The 25,228-nt window shown below is 36.7% G+C and overlaps 2 protein-coding genes across 5 annotated transcripts in view; one reads left to right on the plus strand and one right to left on the minus strand.

The window, feature by feature from the left end:
• Positions 1–294: 294 nt before the first annotated feature.
• LOC128016588 (DNA replication factor Cdt1) lies at positions 295–8,130 on the minus strand. Of its 2 annotated transcripts, XM_052601221.1 has the most exons (10): positions 7,546–8,130; positions 6,661–6,807; positions 6,339–6,574; positions 2,580–2,774; positions 2,325–2,470; positions 2,082–2,182; positions 1,788–1,976; positions 1,505–1,648; positions 1,231–1,432; positions 295–829 (listed from the first exon to the last, which is right to left on the minus strand). In XM_052601221.1, the coding sequence occupies exons 1-10, from the start codon at positions 8,053–8,055 to the stop codon at positions 666–668; spliced, it is 2,034 nt and encodes a 677-aa protein (XP_052457181.1). In that variant the 5' UTR covers positions 8,056–8,130; the 3' UTR covers positions 295–665. The 2 variants fall into 2 exon arrangements, with proteins under 2 accessions (XP_052457181.1, XP_052457182.1); XM_052601222.1 differs by lacking the exon at positions 6,661–6,807.
• A 1,821-nt stretch (positions 8,131–9,951) lies between these two features.
• The window catches only part of LOC128016581 (piezo-type mechanosensitive ion channel component 1), a 100,911-nt gene continuing 85,634 nt past the window's right edge, over positions 9,952–25,228 (plus strand). For 2 of the 3 annotated variants that reach the window (XM_052601206.1, XM_052601207.1), the window contains exon 1: positions 9,952–10,629. In XM_052601206.1, coding sequence (XP_052457166.1) covers positions 10,566–10,629 — 64 coding nt within the window. In that variant the 5' untranslated portion in view covers positions 9,952–10,565. The remainder of the gene's footprint in view (positions 10,630–25,228) is intronic. The other variant, XM_052601205.1, reaches the window with a different exon arrangement.

Genomic DNA, 25,228 nt, shown 5'->3' on the forward strand with positions numbered 1-25,228 from the left:
AGAGGCATACAGCATAGGTGAAATCAATAACTTAACAAAAAGCATGTCCTATATTGTATGTAATTGTCATAATCATGTGACAATCAGTAGTGCTGCTTAATTAGCTTTTTTTTTTAAATCCTTGGCTTCTTGGGATAGTAATAGTCATTGAACAATTTCAAAAGTTGCCAGAAGTACACACTCTCAGGGACCGTTTTATGAATACACAGAATTCAGTATTACCTTGTCACGTAGCTTTTCCACTTACTGTACAGTAGGAAAAGTAGCTTACAGTTTCTTTGAATATGAAACATATTGCTTGCATGAACTTGTTTATTGTAAATTAAATACAGTGCACATTGGTTAACTAGATGAACGTGAAGTGCAAGTTAACAAAACTTAGGTTTCTGGGAGCCATACATTGTACTGCATTATACCAATAACCTTTTTACACGTCTACATTTATGAAGAATAATTGTGTTAAGATGCAACAGAAAGTTGCAACATCATACACCGGAAACACAGCAATTAAAAAGTGACTACCCTGAATTAAAAGTGTTTTATAAGATGCAAAACTGACTGAAGATACAAAATTAAAAAGTCATTGTGTCATCCAAGTGTTAAAATCCAGGTATAATCCATAAAATATTGCACATGGTATTTTCTCAAGTCTCATTTGAATATCCTCAAATACACTCCTCTTCCTTCATCTTTTGGTCCAGTTTGTCCAGCACAATGTTCAGATCCATGGTCTTGTTCAGTTTTAGGTACATATCCTTCCTGATTGGATGTACAGTTAGCCATGCAGGTGTCAACTCAGCCAACAGGTGAAGATGTTTCTCCATTTCATCTAAATTAGAAAAATGTTACATAGAGAAAGAAAAAAAGCTTATTAAAATAAAGCCATTGGTCCAATTTTATCAGCACTAACTGTTCTAAAACATTAATTAGCAACAATAAAAGTTCAGAATATTTGCACATTTTATCAAAAATAGCTAAGCAACATGCTATAGTCCCCCCTCAGGTCATCAAATCTGTATATTAATTTGTTTCTTAATCATAGCAAATTTGGAGAAATAGCTTGCTCACTAATCTTTTCACATTATTACGATGACTTTAATGGGAGGAGCACTGTGTGTGCGCGCACGAGATATTAAAGTTGCTTTCAATTAAAATCGTGAGGTATCTATGGTCACTAAGCAGCTCACTAGGTTTGAGGAGGGAAAACCAACAGGAAACATCTGTACCAACCAGAACTAAGAGGAGATCTGTAGCTGGCGATCATGCGGTTGCAAGCGAGCTCCATGATGAGAGCCGGCTTTTTCTCTGCTACAAATACATTTCGTAGGATCCTGGCCAAATCTGGCAGCCGTGACATCATCAACAGGCGCTCCTCCTGCTGTGGGTTCCTTGTCATAGTAGAGTGCACTTTCTGAGCCTCTTTAGCACGAATCTGAATTAGGGAGAATATATGTATTAGATTCTTGTAAACCCTACAATGTTATGGGGGTAGTAATTGACTCACCCTCTCCAGCAGTGATTGTGAAACCCCTTTAAGGGCACTGGGTGTTTCTGTTGGCTTTGCAACCAATTTTGCAGAGGTCTCTGGTTCCTTAGCAAAGATGGTTTCTGCTGTTTTCAAGGCCATGTTAGCCAAGGCTTTCTCCATCTAGAGAAGATGACAACCCAAAAAAGACAGTCATGTAATGCTCATTTTTGTTTGCGGATCAACTTCGTTTTTGAATGAAATGCCATTTATATTGAAAAAGGATTCAGTAATGCCCCAAAGACAAGGTTAAAGTGCTCACCTTCGGTGTCATGAGAGCCCGAGCTTTGTCCAACACTTCCTGAGCTGTGGTCAGTTTCTCAGTTTGAGGGGGTTGAGGCAAATCACTTGGCTTGATGTTGGGAACCTCATCCACATTGAATCTCGGATGCCAGCGGGTCAGTTTGTCATCAGGAACGACAATGGGAGGGTTTAGGGAAGCCAGGAACACCTGTGTCCGACATAAGACATGATCAGAATACACCAAAATCATATCTATAACACTTCTAAGTAATAATAATCATTAAAAAAAAAACTGTAAAAACCCTGTACTTACCTTGTGGTGTCCCTTAACGATGTTAACCAGATTTTGGTGAAAAATGTTCCTTCTTTCCAAAAGACGAGAGGCTGACAAAACTGGACGAGTACCATTAAATTCTGGGGACAGAAACATGTATGAAATAAAATTAACCTTAGAAGTGGCCCAAACTAAGAGCAGATGCGGAGTTAAATGCAGTCAAGTCGCATTACTTCTGTATTATGTAATTTCATTGTTCCTGAGCAAGCTCTCATTTCTCACCTTCTTCAATGACTGGCTCTACTGTAAGCTGATAGCTGGACCTTTTTGCAGTGGCACTGAAAGGAGGAATGTTTTTCTCCTGACGAAAATTATAGGCAGAAGGGTACACACCCTTTATTTGCCCCAGATGGCTCTCTTCAAAACGCCTGCGAAGAAAGCAAAAATATGATTAGCTTTGATAAGACTGCCCACACTATTATCCGGCAGCCTGACTGCCACAAACATTTTAGCATATGGTTTCATTCAGCCTCTTACTTGTGCATCATATCTTGGACCCCTTGCTTGATCTTTGCAAAAGTGACCGTCTCAGAGCGGTTGAACAGCATCCCAACTATGGTGTCTGTGCTGCAGAACATCTCCGCTAGTACTTTGTATTGGTAGGGCAGGGTAAGACCAGGTGGCACATCACGTGCTAGAGTGTGATAACGCTGATAAGCTGGAAGTTTCTCTCTGAAACAAACAAACAAAAAAACAAACTACTGAAGACTAACAACCAGGGCCTAAAAATAACACTCGCCAAGCACCAAAAGGGAGTTTATGTAACCGTGTCCGTCGCCAGTTGGCCGGTACAACTTTTACGAATTGTAACAATGCATTGAAGAAAAAACAACAGCCAGTTTTTAAAGAGTTGCACCATTTTTGACATAAGCAAATAAAAATAATATTTTCCTTAGACAAGATTTTCATGATTAGCTGTTCCGTCATAAGCAAAAGAGCGAATCAAATAATAGGATGCAAACGGACAGATAACGTCAAAGCGTTATTGTGATGGCCAGCTTGTCCCTAAACAAGGTTCTAATAACTTTTACCTGATAAGAGATTACTGCTTCAGTTCAGAAGATTAACTTTTCCCGTATTTATTCTCTATAACCAGAGAATGCTGCGACACATTAGACAATTAAGTCTAAATACACAGTTTTGACAAGTTACCTTGTAAACGTAGTCTTAAATTAGTTATAAAGTCTTAAATGACCGTAAAGAGTTGGGAGAAAATCTGATACCTGTCAGATCTACGTAATGTCTATCAGGTTTTAAAGAGCCGGCGCTGATTTTAAAGTGAAACCTGCTGAAATCTCTCATTGATGTATATCAAAGAACAAAAGAAAAATAATTCCTTAGACTGTTCTAGTCCCTGATTAACTTGAATAGCTTGAATAAAGATTAAAATTGAGGGAAGATGTAAACAAAGCATTTACGGTCATAATTCATCATCAGTAAATGAGCAATTACTTGACAAACTGTAAACTATGACTTGTGACATTGAAATAAATGCCAAACGCCATTTTCTAATAAAATCTAATTTATATTAGGCAAATCAAGGTTAGCTCAGTAAAAGTATATGGGTCCTATGGCACCACGGGTTGATACTACAGTTAACCCATTTAACCCCACCGGTCACAGTGGTGACCATAAAAAAGGTTTTAATTTATAAAGCTCTAAAAACCTTACTAGCTGATGTTTTAGTGCACTCTCTGCAAATATGGAAAACTTAAAGGATCTCAATTAAATGTGCATTTTCACATGATTAGTTCAAATTGTCACATGACCAGGGCAGTTTATTTCCTGTTTGCACCTTGTGAAGATGACAGCACCGAAGCTCTAAAACGAAGGGCTAGTATGTTAACAAAGATGACAAATATTTGTAGTACACATTATCTTTAAGGTGTCTAGTAATGTATGGATACACAGATTTCGTTTGTGTTGAGTTGTTAGAGAATTTTGCAGTATAACGTTGCAATGACAAAATATTGCACTAAATTAAAAATATTTAATTTCAATCAATAGACAAAATTTATGTTGTAATACTGGTAGCACTAAAATAAAAGTTATGTTATATTTTACCAAAAAGTAAAAAAAAAAAAAAAAAAAAAAGCGTTGATTTTTTTTTTTTTTATGCAAAAAAAAATATATATATATATATATATATATTATACCAGACCATAAAACCCAGTTTTTGTACACTTAAAATTAATAATTATTATTGATTATTTCAAAGGGTTGATAATGACATGTTATTTGGATATTTTCATGTCTGGGAAAATTTGGGGATTAAATGGATTAACTGTTGCTAAAGGTCAGAGGTCGGCGAAGATCGCATTGAGCAGCGTGCAGAGAGATTAAACTTTCAGTTAGTGAAAAAACAAATGGCATTCTCAAAAATTAGGCGGGTCCTAAAAAGATCTTGAATTTAGTTGTAACAAATGTAGAGTCTTAAAATGGAACAAGAGAGTCATTTCAGTAGGTCTTAAATTTGCGGACAGAAAGAGAAGAATTGCGACATGGCTTAATGTGGCTATTAAACTTCAAAAGGCTACAATTTCATTGAATAAATCGGAGCACTGCACAATTTAAAGTCAGGTGCTGCACTGCTTCGTGTACTGCCATTATAGAAGAAAACCACCATTTCTGCTCGCATAAAATGTATGTGCATTTTCAATAAGCCTGTCTGCTGTTCTGGTTCAGACCAATGTGAAAATCAACCCATGTTTTTACACAGCAAACACGTCGAGTTGTAAATGTGAACTGGCAATCCATTGTAAAAATCTACACTAGGGCTGTCACTTTTGAGAAAAAAAATAATTCAAACGGATATCGAATATCATGCAATGTATTTGAATACGAACAACAACATGACAACTTAAACCGCAGCAGGAGTAAGGCATAAAGCCTACCCTAATTAATTTTGTAATATTGTTTGCAAGAAACACCAGTCTATCAACTTGATCTGGATTAAGTGCTGCTCTCTTTTCATTTACAATGTTCCCCGCGGTGGAGAACACTCGTTTGGAGCACACAGACGTGCCTGGCTACTAGCTTTTTTTCGCGTGATTTGGTCATGGGCCTATGCTACAATATGTCTAGAGTACCCTCTACTGGATAAGATGGCAATAATAGAATAAAATAGACAAACGGTCTAATCATAGACTGAACAAAAAAAAAAAAAATGCGCTACACATCGCATTTTACCGGATGTTTTATTTATAGTTCGATTACGGATATTTCACGTCATATTCGAATATCGAATAAAAAGTGACAGCCCCAGTCTACACCATAACAGATAGTAGTAGAACGCATTTATATGCAACTAATATAATAATTTACTTATTGTTTAAATCAATCTACAATTTTGACTACTTTTTCTTTAATGGTTTAAAAGGTTGAAATTAAGAAGTTTGCCATTTTATTATACTTTCTGATTTTGTGAAAACCTGTATCTGAACTGTAAATCACACTTTCAGTCATTTAAATTTTATTTGTGCAGGTTTTAAAAGTTCCTAAGTTCTTAAATTTATCTGAAATATCCTGCGGATGCACTGGTCTGGCAAGAAAACAGCAATTTACATTTTTAGGTATACAATTATCCGGATCTCGGTCATAGAGGACGGTTTATTACTGGACCTCAAGCCATTTTGGTTGAAGACCCCTGCTGTAGAACGGGCCACAATGTCGCAATGACCATTAAATGTGTAGCGTTCACATTTAAATAAGTTTAAAATGATAAAATTAAATTATCAGTTTTAATAGTCACTGTAGACCAGTGATCCTCAAATCTGGCTTGCGAGATCCAGTTTCCTGCAGAGTTTAGCTCAGACTCTAATTAAACACACCTACCTGTGATTTTCTAATGATCCTGAAGACACGGATTAGCAAACTCATGTGTGTTTGATTAGGGTTAGAGCTAAACTTCGCAGGAAAGTGGATCTCGCGAGCCAGATTTGAGGATCACTGCTGTAGACCGTATCACAATTCCGGTTTTCTGTGCCCAAGTGTATCACCTCTTAAAGTAATTAAAATAAATAATTATAACTTTTGTTATAAAATGCAAGTTATTTAAAGTTTTATGAGGTCAGGGTTTCCCTGGGTCTCTTATCAAAATTAAATAAAGAATTCATTTCAAATGGTTTTAAAATGTCCACAAAGTAAAAGTACATACAATGACATGAGATGAGAACTCCAATTTTGAAATCACTTCTGGTAACTGAAAACAATGGCACACTGGCCAGCGAACCTCACCTTTGCTCTGGTTCAGGCTCAGCCTGTGCTTCCGTAACTTTAGCATCCTCTGCATCTCGCTCAGCCTTTCTTAGCCGAACTTTGGCAGAGATCTCCCTGGCAGCATCGAGCCTCGCTCTCAACTCCGCTAGTGCCGACACAGGGGCAGGTGAGGGGCTCGTCACTGTTTCAGACGGTCCTTTCAGTTTTTGCAGCTTGGACTTCAGTGCCGCCACATCCTCTCTTGTAAATGTTTTCTGAAAGAACAAAAGAAACTTGATTAAATGACGAGCTTAAAAACACCAGGAGGTCCTGCACAGGTGTGATGAGCCCCATGCATTACCTTGCTCAAGGTTGTCTGCTTGGGCTTATCTCCACTCATTTTGTTTACAGGGGAGCTATTTGCATTATGATTTAAAGTATTTTTGGACTCTTTGCTGGCAGTTTGATGAGGTGCCTGAGGGGTGCTGTTGGCCAAAGGCTTAATGCTCTACATTAAAATAAGACAGACTGGGTTAGCAGTGATTAAATAAAACCAAGCACTCAAATGCATTCACAGGACAGTGGCTTACACTTGTATTAGTCAGTTAGTCATCTCAAGACTGGTCATAACTTTTTATGAAGTCAGTTACAAAAATATAGATTGGTTTAATTTGAATCCAAAAAGTAAAACAAATTAAGACTTGGTTAACTGCTAGTTAGTCAATAGTTCTTAAGACCGTTTTACCATGATGACAGTTTATGCAACTGGCAATAGTTGTATAAACAGTAACGTTACACTAAAAGTTAGCACCAAATAAACATTCAACACATCAATGAGGGGAAAATTATCTGAGAAATAGTGGGGGAAAATTTACTTCTTAATTATTCATCTGCAAAACTCAAATCTTTACACAATAAATTGTAAACAAATATACGACTGAATAAAATGGCAAGTGAAAATAAATAAGAAATATATGGTTGAATGAATAAAAAATAATTTATTGTGGGTTTCTAAATCTGGAATAATCGAGGGAAAAATGCGATGTTACGTTCTAAAGCAAATTAGTAAATCCATTGTGTTAAAAGTACCACATATTTATATGTAACGTTAGGTTAACGTTACGTGCGCGTTCTGTGGATGTCTCTGGCAGTTGCGTGGTTTTGGCGTTTTAGCATGTCAAATACAGGTTACATTAAAATGAACGCAATAAAGCGTCCTGTCACCATTATGTGATGCGTAAGTTACCTGTTCTTCGTCGTAATTTCTGATCAGATCGAGTCTCTTCCTCGCGGTCTTGTGAACCGCGCGCTCCTTTGATGCACTGACCCTCGGGCGCTTCTTGGCGCTGATGTGCTGCTCGGTTGTGGACGGGAACAGCACCGAACACACATCGAACTCAGCAGAGGACCGTTTAGGAGTTCGGGGACTCGCCGTAAAACCCTCGTTACTTACATCTCGCAAGTCAGTCGCGGTATCCGCTGTTTGTGCCGATAAAGCCTCGTCGATAACTCGGAGGAACTCCTGCTGGACATGTTTCTGCGGCTCTGGTGTGGCGAGATTACGCGTCGTTTTACGCGAAGAACGTTCAGCTCTGGACGACGTCTTTGGTTTTGTGATCACTGCTGACCCTACAACGTCTACTGACACTTTTTGTCGCTTGGAACGTGAAGACCGAGCAACACCACCCTTTTTACTCTGTGCAAAATAATCTGTAACCCGAGCTTGAGCCATTTTCTCGGTATGAATGAAGTCCATGCACTTCTCGATGATGTGCAGTAACCAATTGTTGTGATCCCACCGGAACTTCCCTTTTAGGGTCTTCTTAAACTAATTTTCGCGCGAAACGGACCACGTGACTTATGTAGGCAGAGCTTGGATTTAACCACGCCCCTCAACCAGCTGATCAATCCCGCATGCATGTTAAAACAAAAACATGCTAATTACATTAACAGTAAAACATTAAAAATCTTACAAATGTATACACATTCTTCTGTATAGGCTCACTGCTTTTACATGCGTTTTACCTTCAGGCTGGAAAATCTTTATCTACTCAGCTTCAGAAAGAGTGGATTAAATGTAAAGACTGACATGAAAAAATAATCTCTAAATGTTCTTAGAAGATTGAAGAGTTTATTTACCCTTTAGATAATATATATATTATAAGTATCATTTTGGATTTGTCAGTCTTTTATGAAAAAAATAAGAAATAGGAGAATATGAAGCTCATATCTGAGGAGGAGAAAAACACCTCAATTTTATGCAGTTTGGTGATGTCGATATGGCCAAAAATAAGATGAGATTCTGACAACTTGCAATGTAGATCAATGAGATCTTAATAACCGTATTGCTGACTTCTTACATACAATAAATATCAGTTATCACTCTATATCTCCCAGTAATGTCTTTGTAGGATGATATATAAAAACAAAAAGTTTAAAATAAACTTTCATACAGTCAAGTCAAGTCAAGTCAAAATGTATTTATGTGCTAGCAGTTTACAGTATTAAATAGGAAAATAGTGTGTCAATAATGCAAAATGACAATAGTAAACACTCCATTTTCAGCTGAAAGCAGTTCATCAGAGCAAAGCTTAAAACACACAATGTCTTAAATGTTCAATAAATATGTACTGAAAAGGGTTATGTACCAGTATATCAATGCACATACCATACGGTTTAGATCATCAGTACTGGATTTTACTGACAATACAAACATAATAATGAGTTTAAGGAATGGCCAGTAATACTATATATGACCAAATTAAGCCTAGCTGTATGTTATTGTAAAATGGTGACTTGGTGAGATTATAGAAATGCCAAAAGCCTATATAAGCATAAGTAAATTAAAGAAACTTTAGCCTATTATTTAATACAAAAATGTAAAATAATAATAATAATAAACATTTCTGCAATATTATACCAAACAAGACTGCTCACAGTTATTGAAAGGCTAGAACATTATTACACTCTTAGCATATATTAATTTGGCAGGCACGTTTTTCCAAAGTGACTTCAAGCGTATAGATTTTATTAAAGCGCCATGTTCTACTTTTAGTAATTATTTAGTTGTAAGTAATTAAGATGATCAGATGACAAAAATTATGACGGGGAAAAAAAAAAAAAAAGGCAAACTTGAACTATAATATCCTTTTGTCGAAATACACGTTACCCAAAACCACCACTAGATAGAGCCACTATAAAAGACATAGGGCTAAGCCAAGACAATGTCATACCCAGCGTAAGCTATACTAAATGATCAGTCAAAAATAATCAGTCTGTGTGTATTTGAAAGGAATGGAGAACATCAGCATGTACCCACAGTTTCGCTGCACTGAACTAACACTTAGAATAAAAGAAGTAACCAGATTTAAGGCACGTGCACGTTACACTACTGCACGTGCTCAGAAACGTAAACAACACTTCCGATTGTTTTACTCACACAATATACACACGGGATGTTGTTCAGTTATGTTTTTTCATAAGTAGCCTATAAACACAAGATATAGCATTAATAATACAGTTTCTTAAAAGACTCTTTTAATTTCAGTAGCCATAACTATCTTGGCTTGTCTAACGTTATCATTATCAAAATAATTAAATTAAAAAAGCTCTGTATAACTGCTTTCCTACACTTTGGAAGCTGAAAGGCCATAATTCTGTGCGTGACATGCTTGAGTCGTATTTCTCAGTCGAAAGCGGCGTTGCTCGTCTGGCAGAAGTTGTCTATCTATCATCAGAGTGGGAGTTACTTTCAACTAACTGTTTGGACGCAGTTTGGACGCAGCTCGGACTAGACAGACAGAACAAACTCTCTTTATACGTTTTGTGGCATTGTATAATAGTTTGTGGACATATTCTGGTGAAGTTGGAGCCAATTCGTGCAAGAACGGAAGCAAGACTGAAGAAAGTTTAACAAACGCCGAGGCGCTGAATCACATTTTCCATGAAGATACAACAATGAATAATCGACTTTCATGAAGCAGCTTTCTGAATTTTGTATCGAAACAATCTAACGGGACGTCTTAAGAAATTATTCGTTCATTTGTATGTTTTTAAAACGCTTTACAGAAAAAAAAAAATGCTAATAGTAATGTTTTACTAGTTCAGTCGATGGTCTACATGTTAATACGTTAAATCGATTAGAAGCGATTTTTTCATTTATCGAGGTACTGTATGTTCGCCATGTAGCTTTTCTCTCTCCACGGTTCTGAGATGGTTGTGTTGTGGATTTGTGTCGTGGGAGGAATGTAAGTGGAAGTGTCTCTCATGGAGCTTCAGGTGCTGTGCGGATTGCTCTACTGCTGCTTGCTGCCCATCTCTTTACTGGCAGGTAAGACCTCAACTTGTGTTCTACCCACGCCTATACACAATACAGACAAAAAATAATTGTTTTAAACACAAATCCTTAATAACATTTGCTTTCCCTTTTCCCTTTATTGATTTATCTTGCCATAAAAAATGGGAAAGAGTCGCCAAGATGAAAAAAGTAGAAATCTTCGCTACTGCCACGTTTTTAAAAAGCATTTTGTGTTTCTTTTGTGTCCACGTTTCATTCATTTTAAAACGTTTATACCATCTTGCACAAACAAACAACATGACTCAATGGCTCCAAAATGTCATGGGGCGTAACCGTGAAACTTTTGAACCATTGCTTACACCCTGAATACACTTATAAATAAGTTTTGAGTAAAACAGTCACAATTTGAGGCTAAAATGTGTGCATATACTTAAAGTTTTTTTTTTTGAAGTATATTCCTTGTCACATATGTGTTTATAAAAACATCATCTATCTTAGACAAAACACGCACACATATGCTGTAGATAGACAGGTGTGTTCAGGGGCGCCGCACTGGGGGAAGGTTAGGACATTTCCAAGGACCCGATGAGGTAGAGGGGCCTGTAAAATGATTTTTACCATCTAATCACGCTTGCACTTGAGCTTCATTGCTTGAACGTCTCCCCTCATTCAGGTGTTTGTTTAGCAGACACGTTCGAGCAGGTCACTTTCTCTGGGCCCGGTTTGCAGTTCACATCTGTTTTCTTTCTCATACCTGTTTTACTGTCTTCTCACACAGTTATTTTTTTCTGGGTAATTTGCTTGCATTCTACCGAGCACAAATACTTAAATGCTTGTGGTGTTTAAGCCTCACCTCCCATGAAGTATCTAATTATGGGGGTTTCACATGTGAAATTGTTAAACCAAGGTCGTAGTTCTTACTGGGTTGCTAATTAATCCTGTAATTTCACACTCTACACACGTAATTCCAAGATTTACAACTTTAATAATATTAAAATTATTTCTGGCATGTAACGTGTTTTGCTAACTCCCAGCCTGCAACATTTCATGGTATGGCCTACATAGACAGGAAATGGCATTGAGATATGGGCCCTAAAAGGGTTTGTCCATGGGTTCCATGTTGTCTCTGTCTTAATTAGCCCATATGAATCTCATGTAAAGTCTGATTTGGGCTTATTCAAATAGAACATTGGCCCTGGCATGAAATATAAACTTAATGTCCTTTATAACACTACAGTAAATGATCAAAATGTATAATACACAACAACCAATCAAGTCCAGTGGTCTCTGCAATATATCTAAGTCTGGAATGCACTACATGACTTTTAAAATCTGAATAGGTTTTAAAACACCAGACATCATGTGATTCGTAAATAGTTACAGAAGATAAATGCAGAAACATGTTGGTTTGCTTGGAGACACATGAAAAAAAATGTTTATTTTTTCAAGTCCTTCGACTGGATGAAATCATAGTTTGAAGCTAAAAAGTATTTGGTACGATTGGTCAACTCTTACTGCCCAAATTCTGCAAACTGTCTCTGACTTTCAGCAACAAACGCCAACTCATCCAGACTGCAAATCAGGGCAAAAATCTGGGCAAAAGTTGTGTGGTGTATTCCAGAATTTAGGCTCACTATGTTTTTGGGAAACACATCTGTTATCAATTCCCAATGGATAAATCAAATTTAATTTCATGGGTTGTGAATGCCTTTTTATGTCTATTCCACTGACTATTTCCCTCATATGCTGAAACGGCATATGCAAGAATATTTTTTAAGCACTGGATTTCTTGCTAAACCATTTGCAAAACAACTCTTTAACATGCAATGTTTAGAAACATATTTTATCGTTATACTTCAGGACTTTGTAATCCAGAGTTAAATCTGTGCTAAAAATATGACACCTTGACATCAACATTAGCACAGAGTACAAGTGTAGTGTGAAAAGTCTCTGTTTGCTTTCGGCTCAGACAGGTTTCTATATTTAACATTTCTCCCCTGACAAAAAAAAAAAAAAAAAAAAAAAAACAGGAGAATTTTATAGGCTAATATTCTGCCATGTTTCATAAACGGAACATATAAACTATCCCAGGCAGGAAAAGATTAGCCAGAGGCACAGTCTGTTGACAGGATATTGTTCGAAAATGTGGTTTCTCATGTCATGTGGGACTCATGTGGTACACCGGAAGAATCGCAACATGCAGTGAACGTCTCATGTTCTCCTCAGACTCACGCATGCGGTCAACCAGATTTGTTGAGTTCTCCACATGGTTTTCAGGGGCAACCGTTTCACTTTCTTCACAATCAGATGGGCTCTATCGCATGTTTTTCAACTTCAAAATAGGGCAACCACACAACCTGGGTGTGCTAGCACCATGCGCTATCACACTAACCAGTATGCTGTCACACTAACCAATATGCTGTCATAATACAAAGCCTCAATGTACCCATAAGGAACCGACCATGCCTGAAGTTAGCCTGAGGCTGGAAAATGTGCATCATTGAAAGAATCCCGCATGCCGCTCACTATGGACCTTTCAAACCCAAGAGATCTGTGCTGTTTTACTGCCAGATCTAAAGGTGAGAAAGACGACCAATAAGAAATCCAAATCCTTATTCATGTAGAGTGGTTTCAGTCTTGGGGTACTTCAGGCCTGGGGAAAATATCAAAAACTTTATGCTTCTATGTATGTCCTTTTAGTCTGGGTTGACATCAGAACAAGGATAAGTTATCAAAGTCATAAAATTCTCAACTTGGAATGTGAAAAACACTAGAATTAGACAATTGTAAAGTAATGGTCAGTGATGTCTGAGGTTTGCTGATTGTTTTTTGGTGGATTCAGCGCTTGGGGAAAAATACTATATTTAATTCATTTTTCAAGCGCATTAGTCATTTTATTGAGACTAGGCTGTGTTTTGAGACTTTCATCACTGAGTATAGGAATCAGTCATAGACAACCACACTGCTGTAATTTTACGCCCCTAAAGCTGCAGAGCTCATTTGCATTTTGGGCAGAATCGAGTGGGTTCCTTTCGTTCCGCTTTACACATACTGTTATGCTGTCTTAAAATGTTCCTGGGAAGTTCCTACTTGGGAAAATGATAGAAATCAAAATGATGTTATTTGGACTGAATAAGATGAATGCTTTGGCCTATTTCATTTCTCTCTTTTTCACTTTCTGACGCTTCTGCAGTAAATGAATGAGCAAAAGATGCACGTTAGGTGTTTGAAAACCGATTCTTGGTGTGTTTTACGAGAATACCCACTCAAGGGAAAATTTTCTTGTTGCGCAAGCCTGCCGCCTCATAAATCATCTAAATGAGTAAGATTTTCTGGAAAGCTTAATCACTCTTCTTTAACCGTACACCAACTGCTTCCAAACTAAACTTTAATGTCAAAATTCACAATCAGAGTTTATCGAGAATACTAATAAGCATTCACCATGAATCTTTAGTGAAGACACCCCTGACTCTGGAATTTGGGGCTCAAAGAAAATCCCATGTTTGTCATTGGCAGCTGGGACACGGATGGCATTCATCTCATTCTGACATGACTATGACAAGGCAGTAGGTTGTACAGTGCAAACGTAGGTGTAAATTGTGGCTTAGAGTTGTAAATGTTTTCCCCTGTTGAAAAAAAAGAGTCCATAAAAAAACGTAACGTAGCCAGTGTTTTCTTATTTTCTGTGATCTATTAATAAGAGGGTTTATACGTTTTACTTTGTATTATTATTTTTACTCATATTAACTTTTTTATATAATTGTAAACAGCAGTTTTGAAGTGAATATGGCCCTGACATGTATTTGAGTCAAGGTGCACAATCATGTTTACAAAAAGAAAGCGAGAGAGAGAGGCAGCTGGATTAAATGATAATTAATGTCTTATCGCTGATGTAATCAACTGGCTGATTAATGAGTTAGTAAGTTTATGTGATGATGAAGAGGTGTTTATCAAGAGACCAAACAGTGCTTAATCATGATTGACTTATTCTTGGTCCACCGGGCAGAGAATGGCTAATTAGTGGAGTTCAAAAGCAGGACGTAAATATGCTAATGGCTTGCATTGTTTTTGTTGATTAGTGTGACATAGAATGTTCTGAACACATCAATGTATTCATGGAAGTGACTTAATTGACCACTTTTGTATTTTGCATTCCTAATTTCTTTATTAAAATGAAGATTATTTTCCAGGTGGTCTTCTAATACTAATCTTAGTTTTTGTAAGCCAAAGGCAAAGTCCATTCACAGCCATTTTTTTTTTCTTGATTTGTAATTTTCAGGCAAAATCTAATCAACAACTGAAGGATAGAACCAAGACCCCATCCTATTCATTTATAAAAATAAAAAAAAATGTGTGTATATGTATATACAAGAAAACTCTTTGAATGAGAAGGTGTGTCCAAACTTTTGGTCTGTACTGTGTATATATATATATATATAAAAGTTTGGACACACCTTCTCATTCAAAGAGTTTTCTTTATTTTCATGACTATGAAAATTGTAGATTCACACTGAAAGCATCAGAACTATGAATTAACACATGTGGAATTATATATGGAATTATATACATAACAAAGTGTAAAACAACTGAAAATATGGCATATTCTTTAAAGTAGCCACCTTTTGCTTTGATTACTGCTTTGCACACTCTTGGCATTCTCTTGATGAGCTTCAAGAGGTAGTCACCTGAAATGGTCTTCCAACAGTCTTGAAGGAGTTCCCAGAGAGATGCTTAGCACTTGTTGGCCCTTTTGCCTTCAGTCTGCGGTCCAGCTCACCCCTAAACCATCTCGATTGGGTTCAGGTCCGGTGACTGTGGAGGCCAGGTCATCTGGCGCGGCACCCCATCACTCTCCTTCTTGATCAAATAGCTCTTGATGCCTTCAGTGTGACTCTACATTTTTTTTTATAGTCATGAAAATAAAGAAAACTCTTTGAATGAGAAGGTGTGTCGTACTGTGTGTGCGTGTATGTGTGTATGTATATATATATATTACTTACACAGCAACTTTAATTGAAAGGCAGTCCTTTTAGGCCTTGTTTATACTTTCTACAAGTGTTCCATCTCACTGTATATACTGTCTGTATATACAGAGAGATGAGCAGGGTTTATTTTATTTTTTTGTGTCCGGTCATTTTGTTTAGCCCTGCTCACAGTTGGTCCAAAATATTATTCCACATAACTGAATAATAAACAAACATTGGCTTGGATTTTTTTTTCAGTGGATACAGAAAATGTACATAGTTGCCATGCCTTATTATGAAATGATGCTATATTATAAATGCCCATAAATCAATACCTGTTTGGGGTGTGAATAAACTGAAGAGGATCTGAGGCACTTTTAGTCTGAAATGATTTACCATGCTTATTTGTGCACCACCTGTCCAAAGTTGGAAATAATTCAGATAAATTAATGTTTAAGTCCCCTATGCTCACCCAGACTGAATTTATTTGTCCAGAAATACAGTAAAAACAGTAATATTGTGAATTATTACAATTTAAAATAACTTTTTTTCTATTTTAATATATTAAAAATATAATTTAGGCTATATATAATTTATTACTGTGCAAAGCTGAATGTTCAACAGCCAAGTCTTCAGTGTCACATTATCCTTCAAAAATGTTCTGCTGATTTGGTGCCCTATTTTAATAAATTATTATTGGTGCTCAGTTATTAATAATGGGTCTTATTATTATCATTGTTGCTGCTTAATATGCTTGTGAAAACATGTTTGATCAAGAGAAAACAATTATTGGATATAGAAATCTTTTGTCTGATACAGTGATATAGAAATCCCTGTAAATGTTTTTGCTGTCACTTTTGAAAAAAAAGTTTTTTTGTTTTTTTTTCTTCCCAACCTCCCACCTTTGAATGCTAGCATATCACTGTCACAAGAATATTAAGCTGCAAAAACAAGTTTGCAGTAATTAAAATAATAAAAATGATTCCAAATCTTTGACCAGTAGTGTTGATGAATTGTGTCCTCTAACAGAGCAGGAGTGTTGTTTCTCTTTGCTCTACCTATCATTGCAGTGAAACACCCGCATACCCATAAAAACTGACTCCCCTGACTGGGCTGTTTGTTTCATCCTCCCAGACTAGGACGCAACTATGTGAGCTATTGCTGCAACCACCCGATGACTGGAAAAGTGACCATTTTCCATCAAAACAGGATGCACGTCGTGCTGAGCGAGCGCAGTGGCAAATGGAAAGGTCACTCTGTTTAAGGCCCATTGTTACAAGTGAATGAGTATGTGTGTGCAGTCATTTTTTGCACAAGATGCCAATTAATGTAGTCTGTAGACCTCCTGGATAAAATACACATGATTGTTTGCGTTTCCTTCACCTGTGTACAGGACGTCCCACACAGTAACACACTCTTGAAATACTAGAGCAGAGTTACAGCTGTGAAACCTTTTTGCAGTAATGTATTTCATAAACTACAGTATTTGGCCACTGTTTGCATGATGTAATATTCGTCATCAGGAGGTCTGTGCACATCACAAAACCATGTGCAGCCCAATCGTTCTGTCCGTGCTAAGCTGTATACTACGTTTTCACACTAGCTGTGTTTACATGCAGTTAAGTAATCCATTGATAATTGCATTGATGGTTTAATCAGGCTGAAAAGCCCTAGGCTTTTCCTAAGCCCAGATTTATTTATGAATATAAAAATGTTGACAAAATATAAAGTACTTGCTCTGGCCCTTGTTTTAAATTATTTGATTTGTTCTGTTGTGCTTTGTGTCATCTGCTGCTGTTGTGAACAGTGTTGCCAGATTGGATGGATTATTTCAAGCCCCAAAACGCACAACAACCCCATCCACCCCGACAAAAATCTGCCCAAAACTTTAACTGTCAAAATAATGTGATACAATATGCCAGTCAAGGAGCCATTTTAAATCCTTAAAACAAAATAGTGACGACAGAATAATATATAATAGCATTAGATCAATTTCCCATGGATCATATGGGGGCAAATATGATTAAAATATGAAAGCAGTAACTGTCCAAACGTCAATCAAGTAATTTACTGATACCCTCGAAAAAACACATGCATCATTTGCAAAGTCAACAGTCAGAATTTAAATGCAAAATAGTGCCCAATATAAGTGATGTAGTGCACTGCTTATACCTAAAAAGTATGTGAAACTGTATGCAGTTACCAACAATGAACGGAGAAATCAAAAGAGATATTTAAAAATTGTAGATGATACTACTTCCAGTTCTTCTCGCACACTTAAAATGGAAAGTCGGGTCAAAAACATTGCATTGTGGGATACAGTATCCAATAAGAAGTGTATGTTCTATTGTATATAGGTCATCTGGGTCTTCAATGCCTTTGGGAACATGCCTACTTCACTTGGTCTCTTTTAACATAACCAAGACTTCAAAGTAAACATTGTAATTGACTTATATAAAATAAGATATGAAAAACATGTTTTCCTCACAGCCAAATTCGGACAATTGGTGCCTGGCTGAAAATATAGCCCAAGCTTTTGCATTGCCTGTAATTAACGTCTAAGAGCTTCTGGCGGTAAAAGGTACTTGTGATGTTATTTTGTGTAAACGCTCTGCTCTGCTCTGCTTTGTAAAAATGTAATGTAGGATGACGAGAAACCAGCACTGCCCCACACTCTGCATGAGTCTGGAAATGGCCAGATACTGTATGTAATTCTGCCAAAGTTTGATATAAAATATGTTCTCACATCCCACTCCAGTGAAAGTAGCACCTTTTTAAAGACTTTTCTGTTTCCCATGACTGTGTAGATGGATTTGATCTTGATAAAAATGATTGCTGCCTATTCCTTTCATGAAATGTATATCATGAAACTTTCATGCACCTTAAAGGCTGATTTTGTAACTTTTCAAGATAACCGGTCACGCTGATCATGATTAATGAGATGATGGTGCTGTTTCAATTCACATTATTTTCCATGAATATGTAAAAGACTGGTTTGGAAAACCCTTGTTTTAAAAGAACTGCTTTCAAACATGCTAATGTTTCTAATGCTTAAAAATTGCAGAAAAATGAGTAATCCCTGTACTGAATTTCACATGAATATTTTGTATTTTGAGTTCGTACTGAATGGAGATAGCAGGTCTAACGTCATTTTGCTGCCAGAGTTTGATAACATAACGTCCCAAATCGAATGTATGTATTGGTCAGTAAGTACAAATGTTGTAGCTCAGGCTGTCCTTCCAGCTTTATTGCTCTGGTGACAGTAAAACATTATCCTGTTTGTGGGTTGTGGCCATTAAACAGGAATTTAGCTTCCCGCTGTGGACCGCATCAGAGCGGTAAACGGATAAATGTGGAACGTGCCAGAGGAGCATGGGTACACTGGAAGCCAAATTATGTGTTCTGCACCTGTTATGGTCTCACCACTTTACTTTTTGACCTCTAGAAGCAGACGAGGATCTACAGTCTCGCACCGTTTACAAATAAGGAGCGGTAACAGTAAATTTTAATTATTTTATTACTGACTGTTTTGCTGCAATGTGTACATGGCCTTAGTGGGTGATATCTTATTTCACAATAACAAATACAACCGGATTCCACAACTAAACTGACCCCCGAACAATTCTAGTAGCAACAGCTGCATTTACAAAAGAATTCATACAGTGCATACAGAAGTGAACTGAACAACTAGTTATTAATCACATATTTAAATTAACGTCTTCTTTGTACCATGCAATAAATCACAGGAAAAGTGATACCGACTCATTTGTGTTGCCAGAACTTGCTAGAAAAACAGCGAACAAGAACACGACAATAATAAACCTAAATCCTTTTATATAGGATTTAAGACCAAAATACTGAAACTCGCACCTGCTGACTTTATTAACTCCATAAACCTGATCACTTTTCGAGCTGAGCCCAAAAAGCAGGCCCTAAAATGCTTATAATAAGTGAACATGGCAACACTTCAAGAACTCACTCTGCAAACTAGCTTTCCAAGCATAAACAAAACATGGCACCTTTAATGATGTTTTTTTTTGGTTAAAATTGGCGAACATAAGTCTTTGTTCACTCTAATATTAATTTGGTTAAAAATAGCAGATACCAAATGAAACCTTGGTGTCAGTCATTGCAGGTTCCAGGACTGGGCCCAGTTTCATATGCACAAAAAAGCAATAATTTACTTGACTTTCTCCTGTGTTTAAATGTGCTGTCTCTCCTGAAACGTTACAGTGTGTATGTTGCAAAAGTCACTGTTGCTGTATCCTGAAGCTCAAGCAAACAGAAAAATGACATTCCCTTATCCTGTTCCCTGTTTGCACTGCATCTCTCCAATAAAGTAAAAAATAATAATAAACTATTAAAGGGGGGGTGAAATGCTATTTCATGCATACTGAGTTTTTTACACTGTTAAAGAGTTGGATTCCCATGCTAAACATGGACAAAGTTTCAAAAATTAAGTTGTACGTTTGAAGGAGTATTTCTGTTCCAAAAATACTACTTCCGGTTTGTCACAAGTTTCGGAAAGTTTTTTTCGAGTATGGCTCTGTGTGACGTTAGATGGAGCGGAATTTCCTTATATGGGTCCTGAGGGCGCGTCTGCCGGAAGAGCGCGCGCTCCCGTATAGCACAGCACTGAGAGCACAACAGACCTCACTGATCAAAGCAAGAGCGTCGCGAAATGTCACAAAAGAAGTGTGTTTTTGGTTGCCAGGGCAAGACAACCCTGCACAGATTACCTAAAGAGAAACAGCAATAAGGGACCAGTGGATGGAGTTTATTTTTACAGAGCATCAACGGAGTTGTACAAGTGTTTTTGTTTGCTCCCTGCATTTCGAAGATGCTTGTTTTAAAAACAAGGCCCAGTTTGACGACGGATTTGCACATCGTTTATTTCTTAAGGATAATGCAGTCCCAACGAAAAAGGGTCACGATCGTGTGTTGGAACCGCATGCGGTGAGTAATACGGCTTCAAATATCTCAATCATTTTCAAAAACCGCTAAGCAAACATATATACAGTTTCAGTACATACCACATAGAGCCGCTGTTGTTGCTGCTGCCCTTGTTAAATTTCAGCCTCTGGATCATAAATATACGCTGAATCTGACTGTTAGCAATGGTTTGTTTTGGTTGGTTTTGTCCTCACGTAATGTCACAGCTTCCAAACGCTATCAGCGCAAAAGCCTACTCGCGCTCGTGATTCTTTAGCTCCGCCCACACGTCACGCCTACAGACGCTCGTGTTTTTCCGGGAAAAATCGGTACAGACTATCTTTCTCTTATGAATATAATAAAACTAAAGACTTTTTGGAGTTATGAAGGATGCAGTACTACTCTATAGGTACTCAAGATTAACAGGATATTGAGTGAAAACGAGCATTTCACCCCCCTCCCACCCCCCCTTAAATAAAAACCCTACATATCATACTATTTACATCATTTTAGCATTTAAATGATTTTGAAAATATTTAGACCTTGGCCTAAATTGTTTTTGTTGAATAAAATGACACATACTATGGTCAGATCTTTGCAAAATTCCCGTGGAAACGTTATTGCAGCTCATCAGTGGCAGCTGTCACAGTTGCTAGGTGACAAGAATGGTCCTCAGTAGGCTATACTGTCCCATTTAATAATGCTTGAATCAAGCATGCCTTCGAAGCACGCAGGCGTTGAATTGGGACACAGCTATTGTTGTTGTTGTTGTCATGATGATAAAAAAAAGACATTCCAATAAAAAGCAAACAAAAAATACACATTTAAGTATTTAAAATGATTTAGTTTGCTTTTATACTTCATTAGATCATTTGGCAGCACTAAACAGTTAAATAAACAGTGTAAATAAACCAATTAAATGCACGCCACTGAAGCATGTAGAATTCTCTACAGATTCCTCATACTTGCATTAGCAAGCCCTTTGCTGATTGCTTTCACTTTTCCACAAACGAGTTTGTGTGAAGCAACTTGACCTTCTAATACAACGGCATTTGATAAGAGTAAGGAAGAGATTGATAGGATCAAATCCTTCTTTGTTACAGAGCATTTCATGGAAAATTGCTTCATTATTGTGCTTTCTGAGCAAAAAATTGTAGTCCTCTTCCACCCACTAAGCTGGTCTTTGACACGGCTGGCTAAGTGCTTGTCTGCACTAGTGTGCCAGATTGGGCATATGTGAACACAAAGAAAGTGAGCAGGAAAGATCAGCATGGGTTCAGCAAACAGAAGTAAAAATTATACAATGTTGTCTGTCGTAAACGTGCTGGTGTGTTATCTCTAAAATCCACATGGCAAGACTTTCTTAGATATGCCATGTCAGGGTGGTGTCAAAGATTACTCCCATTCAAATATAACACACCCTACTGTGCTTAAATTAAAGGAGCAGTTCCCCCCCAATTTTTTTTTTCTAGTCAAATTCAGTCATTATTTGCTTTCCCTCAAGGCAATCTAATGCTGCTGTCATTTATTCTTTAAAATAAATAAAATGAGAGCACAAAAACAAAATGAGAAAAAAAAGACAAAATGAGATGTGTGTGTATGTATATATATATATATATATATATATATATATATATATATATATATATATATATATATATATGTATATGTATATGTATGTGTGTATATATATATATATATATATATATATATATATATATATATATATATATATATATATATATATATATATATATATATTAGAGGTGGGCATAGATTAATTTTTTTAATCTAGATTAATCTCACTGTGATCTTGAAATTAATCTAGATTAAAATGGCTCATTCAAATTCTGCTGAAGGCATTCAGAATATGTGTTACACAAAAATAATTTACAAACAGTAAGTCTTTGAGAAGGGGTTTATCAAGCTAGGCAGTGCATTAGAAAAGGGGCTCATCTCCTGTTTCCAAAATGTATCACAAAGTGCTTGAAAAAGCTGTAAACTAATTCCACATTGTACAAGGTGCAATCATCATTACTCCTGTTTCACACCAATGTTTAATTTTTTTTTTCAAGTTTGTAGGTGTCAAGGTACAGAAACCAAATAATAGCACTGGATAGTATTCAATGTAAAAATGAAATATACAATCAAACCTACATTTATTCAGACACCTTCAACATTTCTCACATTATTACAGTTTTGCTATATATATCAAAAATTATGTCTGGTTTCTGAATAATTTTTGGTTTGACTGTTAAAACTACAAATAAATTCAGTCAAGAGCAGTGAGTGATTTCATTTTCTTGGATTAACATTACAGCAGCCAGTAGCTAAATTAGGTGCGGTCCCTTTAAGAGATGATGAACGCATCCAATATAATACACATCCCATTTTTTTCCTCAACTGTTTACTTTCACTTTTTTCGAGCATAATTTCCAAGGTGGATATTTTGACATATTTTGTATGTATTTGTCAGCATAAGAGCAAAAATAAGCAAATTCGATGTTCTAGTGTTTTGAGACGCCTTTCTCTGCTGGAGCCCTGAACACCAGAACACTGTGGTGTTGAATTGGGCTCTTTCACATCTTTTTGTTTGTTCAAACTGCGATTTGCGCACCTCTCTCGTGCGCACCTAACGGCACGCGCTATGTTTAAATCGACAAGCAGTAAGGCTTAACAACACGTGAGAAAGATACGCTTTCGTGACGATGCGCAGCAGTGGCCCGTCAACTGTCCTGAGCATCTTTTTAGGCTGTCCTTAGCGAGTCGGTTATATAAAATATCAAGGTGAAAGTCATCATAGCTTGCTTATTATAGACCCAGCTCCCAACCCAACTTTGAGGATAGATTAACGGCGATATTTTTTTTATCGCCCGATGAGAGTCTCGCATTAACGCAGCACGTTAACGCCGATAACGGCCCACCACTAATATATAATATATATAATACTATATATATATATATATATATATATATATATATATATATATATATATGAGAAAAATGTCAGAAGTCTGAGATAAAAAGTTGCAAATGCTTTTCAGTGGCAGAAACTGGTTTCCATACTAAACTGTGAGTGTCTTTAACTCCCATTGATTCACAAAACTTACCTGAGCGGTGAGATAATTTCAGACCAGACCTTACCCACCTGTCATGAACAATAATGAAAATTCTACACACAGAGATTGGAATTGGTTAATCCTTTTAAGCCCACTAGCAATTATAGTTGCTGCAGTTTATAGTTGTCTTTTTTCTTTTGTCAGTATTTTTCTAGATGTTATCCATGTTTCATTTCTCAATGACATGCAAGCAAACAATCAAATAAAGCAGTTCAACAAGAAAAAAAAAAAGGTATTCACTTTCTTCCTGTCACACGAGACTCAACTTCCTACCCCTACTTCCTGGAAGCATGGCGAAGGAAAACCCTCCCAAAGAAATGTAATTTTAAAGTTACTTAAGTATTTTTTGTTGACATACATATGTCTACATAATCATGAAGGTCTCTAGAATCATCCAAACAAAACAAATCTTCCAGGAGATCTATAGTTTTTTTTTGTATACTTGTATATTATAGTCCAAGTGGCAACTATAGTTGTCGGTGGGCAAATAACTTTTAAGTACATATCATGGGGAAATGAGGTATACTGTGTTAACAGGTTGTTAAATCACAGTTATAGGTCTTGTTTTCTGCCTTTTGCTTTCATGATATCCCACCTAAAACTTAACATAACCCTTTAACTGCAGCAGTTAACAAACTTCAGTCAGTCACACAAAAGGAAGAATGGAAAGATAAAGAGCTAACACATGGGATTAATCGATTTCGATCATCTTTTTCTCCCTTTAATTACATTATGTCTTGTAAGGGGACTCCTTTATCCAGTTTGGATGCGTTTAATCCTAATTGGTAATACATTTTATGACTAGTAGCTAGAAATGTTCCGATACCCTTTTTCTCTTCCCGATACCGATTCCGATACCTAGGCTCAGGGTATCGGCCGAAACAGGGTACTGATCCGATACCTGGGTGTGTATTTGTATATACAGCTGAATATACTACTAGCATGCGTATGAATGGAAGTCAATGGAATGAAAAGTGCAGTGTGACAGCCCCATAACGCGTTTTCATTTCAGCGAAGAAGAACTGGGCAGCGGTTAGGCAAAGCTAGCGGTCATAACTAGGTCTTGTTTAAGAAAATGGTATCGGATCGGTATATGGGTTCATGTACTCACCAATGCCAGAATTTGTTGTGGTATCGGTGATATTTCCGATACTAGTATTGGAATCAGAACAACTCTACTAGTAGCTTATGATTCCATTGTAATGCTGAAATTCAGACAAGTAATGCATTTACATTATTATATGAAATCACATATTACAGTAAGCCATTGAATACTATGGGCCTAAAATATCTATATATATAGATATAGATTGTAAAATTTTCTTCATTGTATTTATTTATTTTCATTTAACACACTTCTGAGAATGAAGATACCTGAATGTTCAATAATAATTAAATAAATAAAACAATCATGGGTGTAGCCTACAAATGATACTTATTTAAATAATCATACATTTGAAAAAGAATATCATTAATGTCATGAATATCGAGGACTTTTGTCCAGGTTAATCCATTTGACCTAATCAATATTTGCCTATTCATTAAATATGTTAATTTACATATTTACATATCAAAGTATTGTATGCACAGATTGTTATGTAAATTTACACAATTACT

The sequence above is a fragment of the Carassius gibelio genome, chromosome A7 (assembly GCF_023724105.1).
Source record: "Carassius gibelio isolate Cgi1373 ecotype wild population from Czech Republic chromosome A7, carGib1.2-hapl.c, whole genome shotgun sequence".
In the NCBI taxonomy this organism is placed as follows: Eukaryota; Metazoa; Chordata; class Actinopteri; order Cypriniformes; family Cyprinidae; genus Carassius; species Carassius gibelio.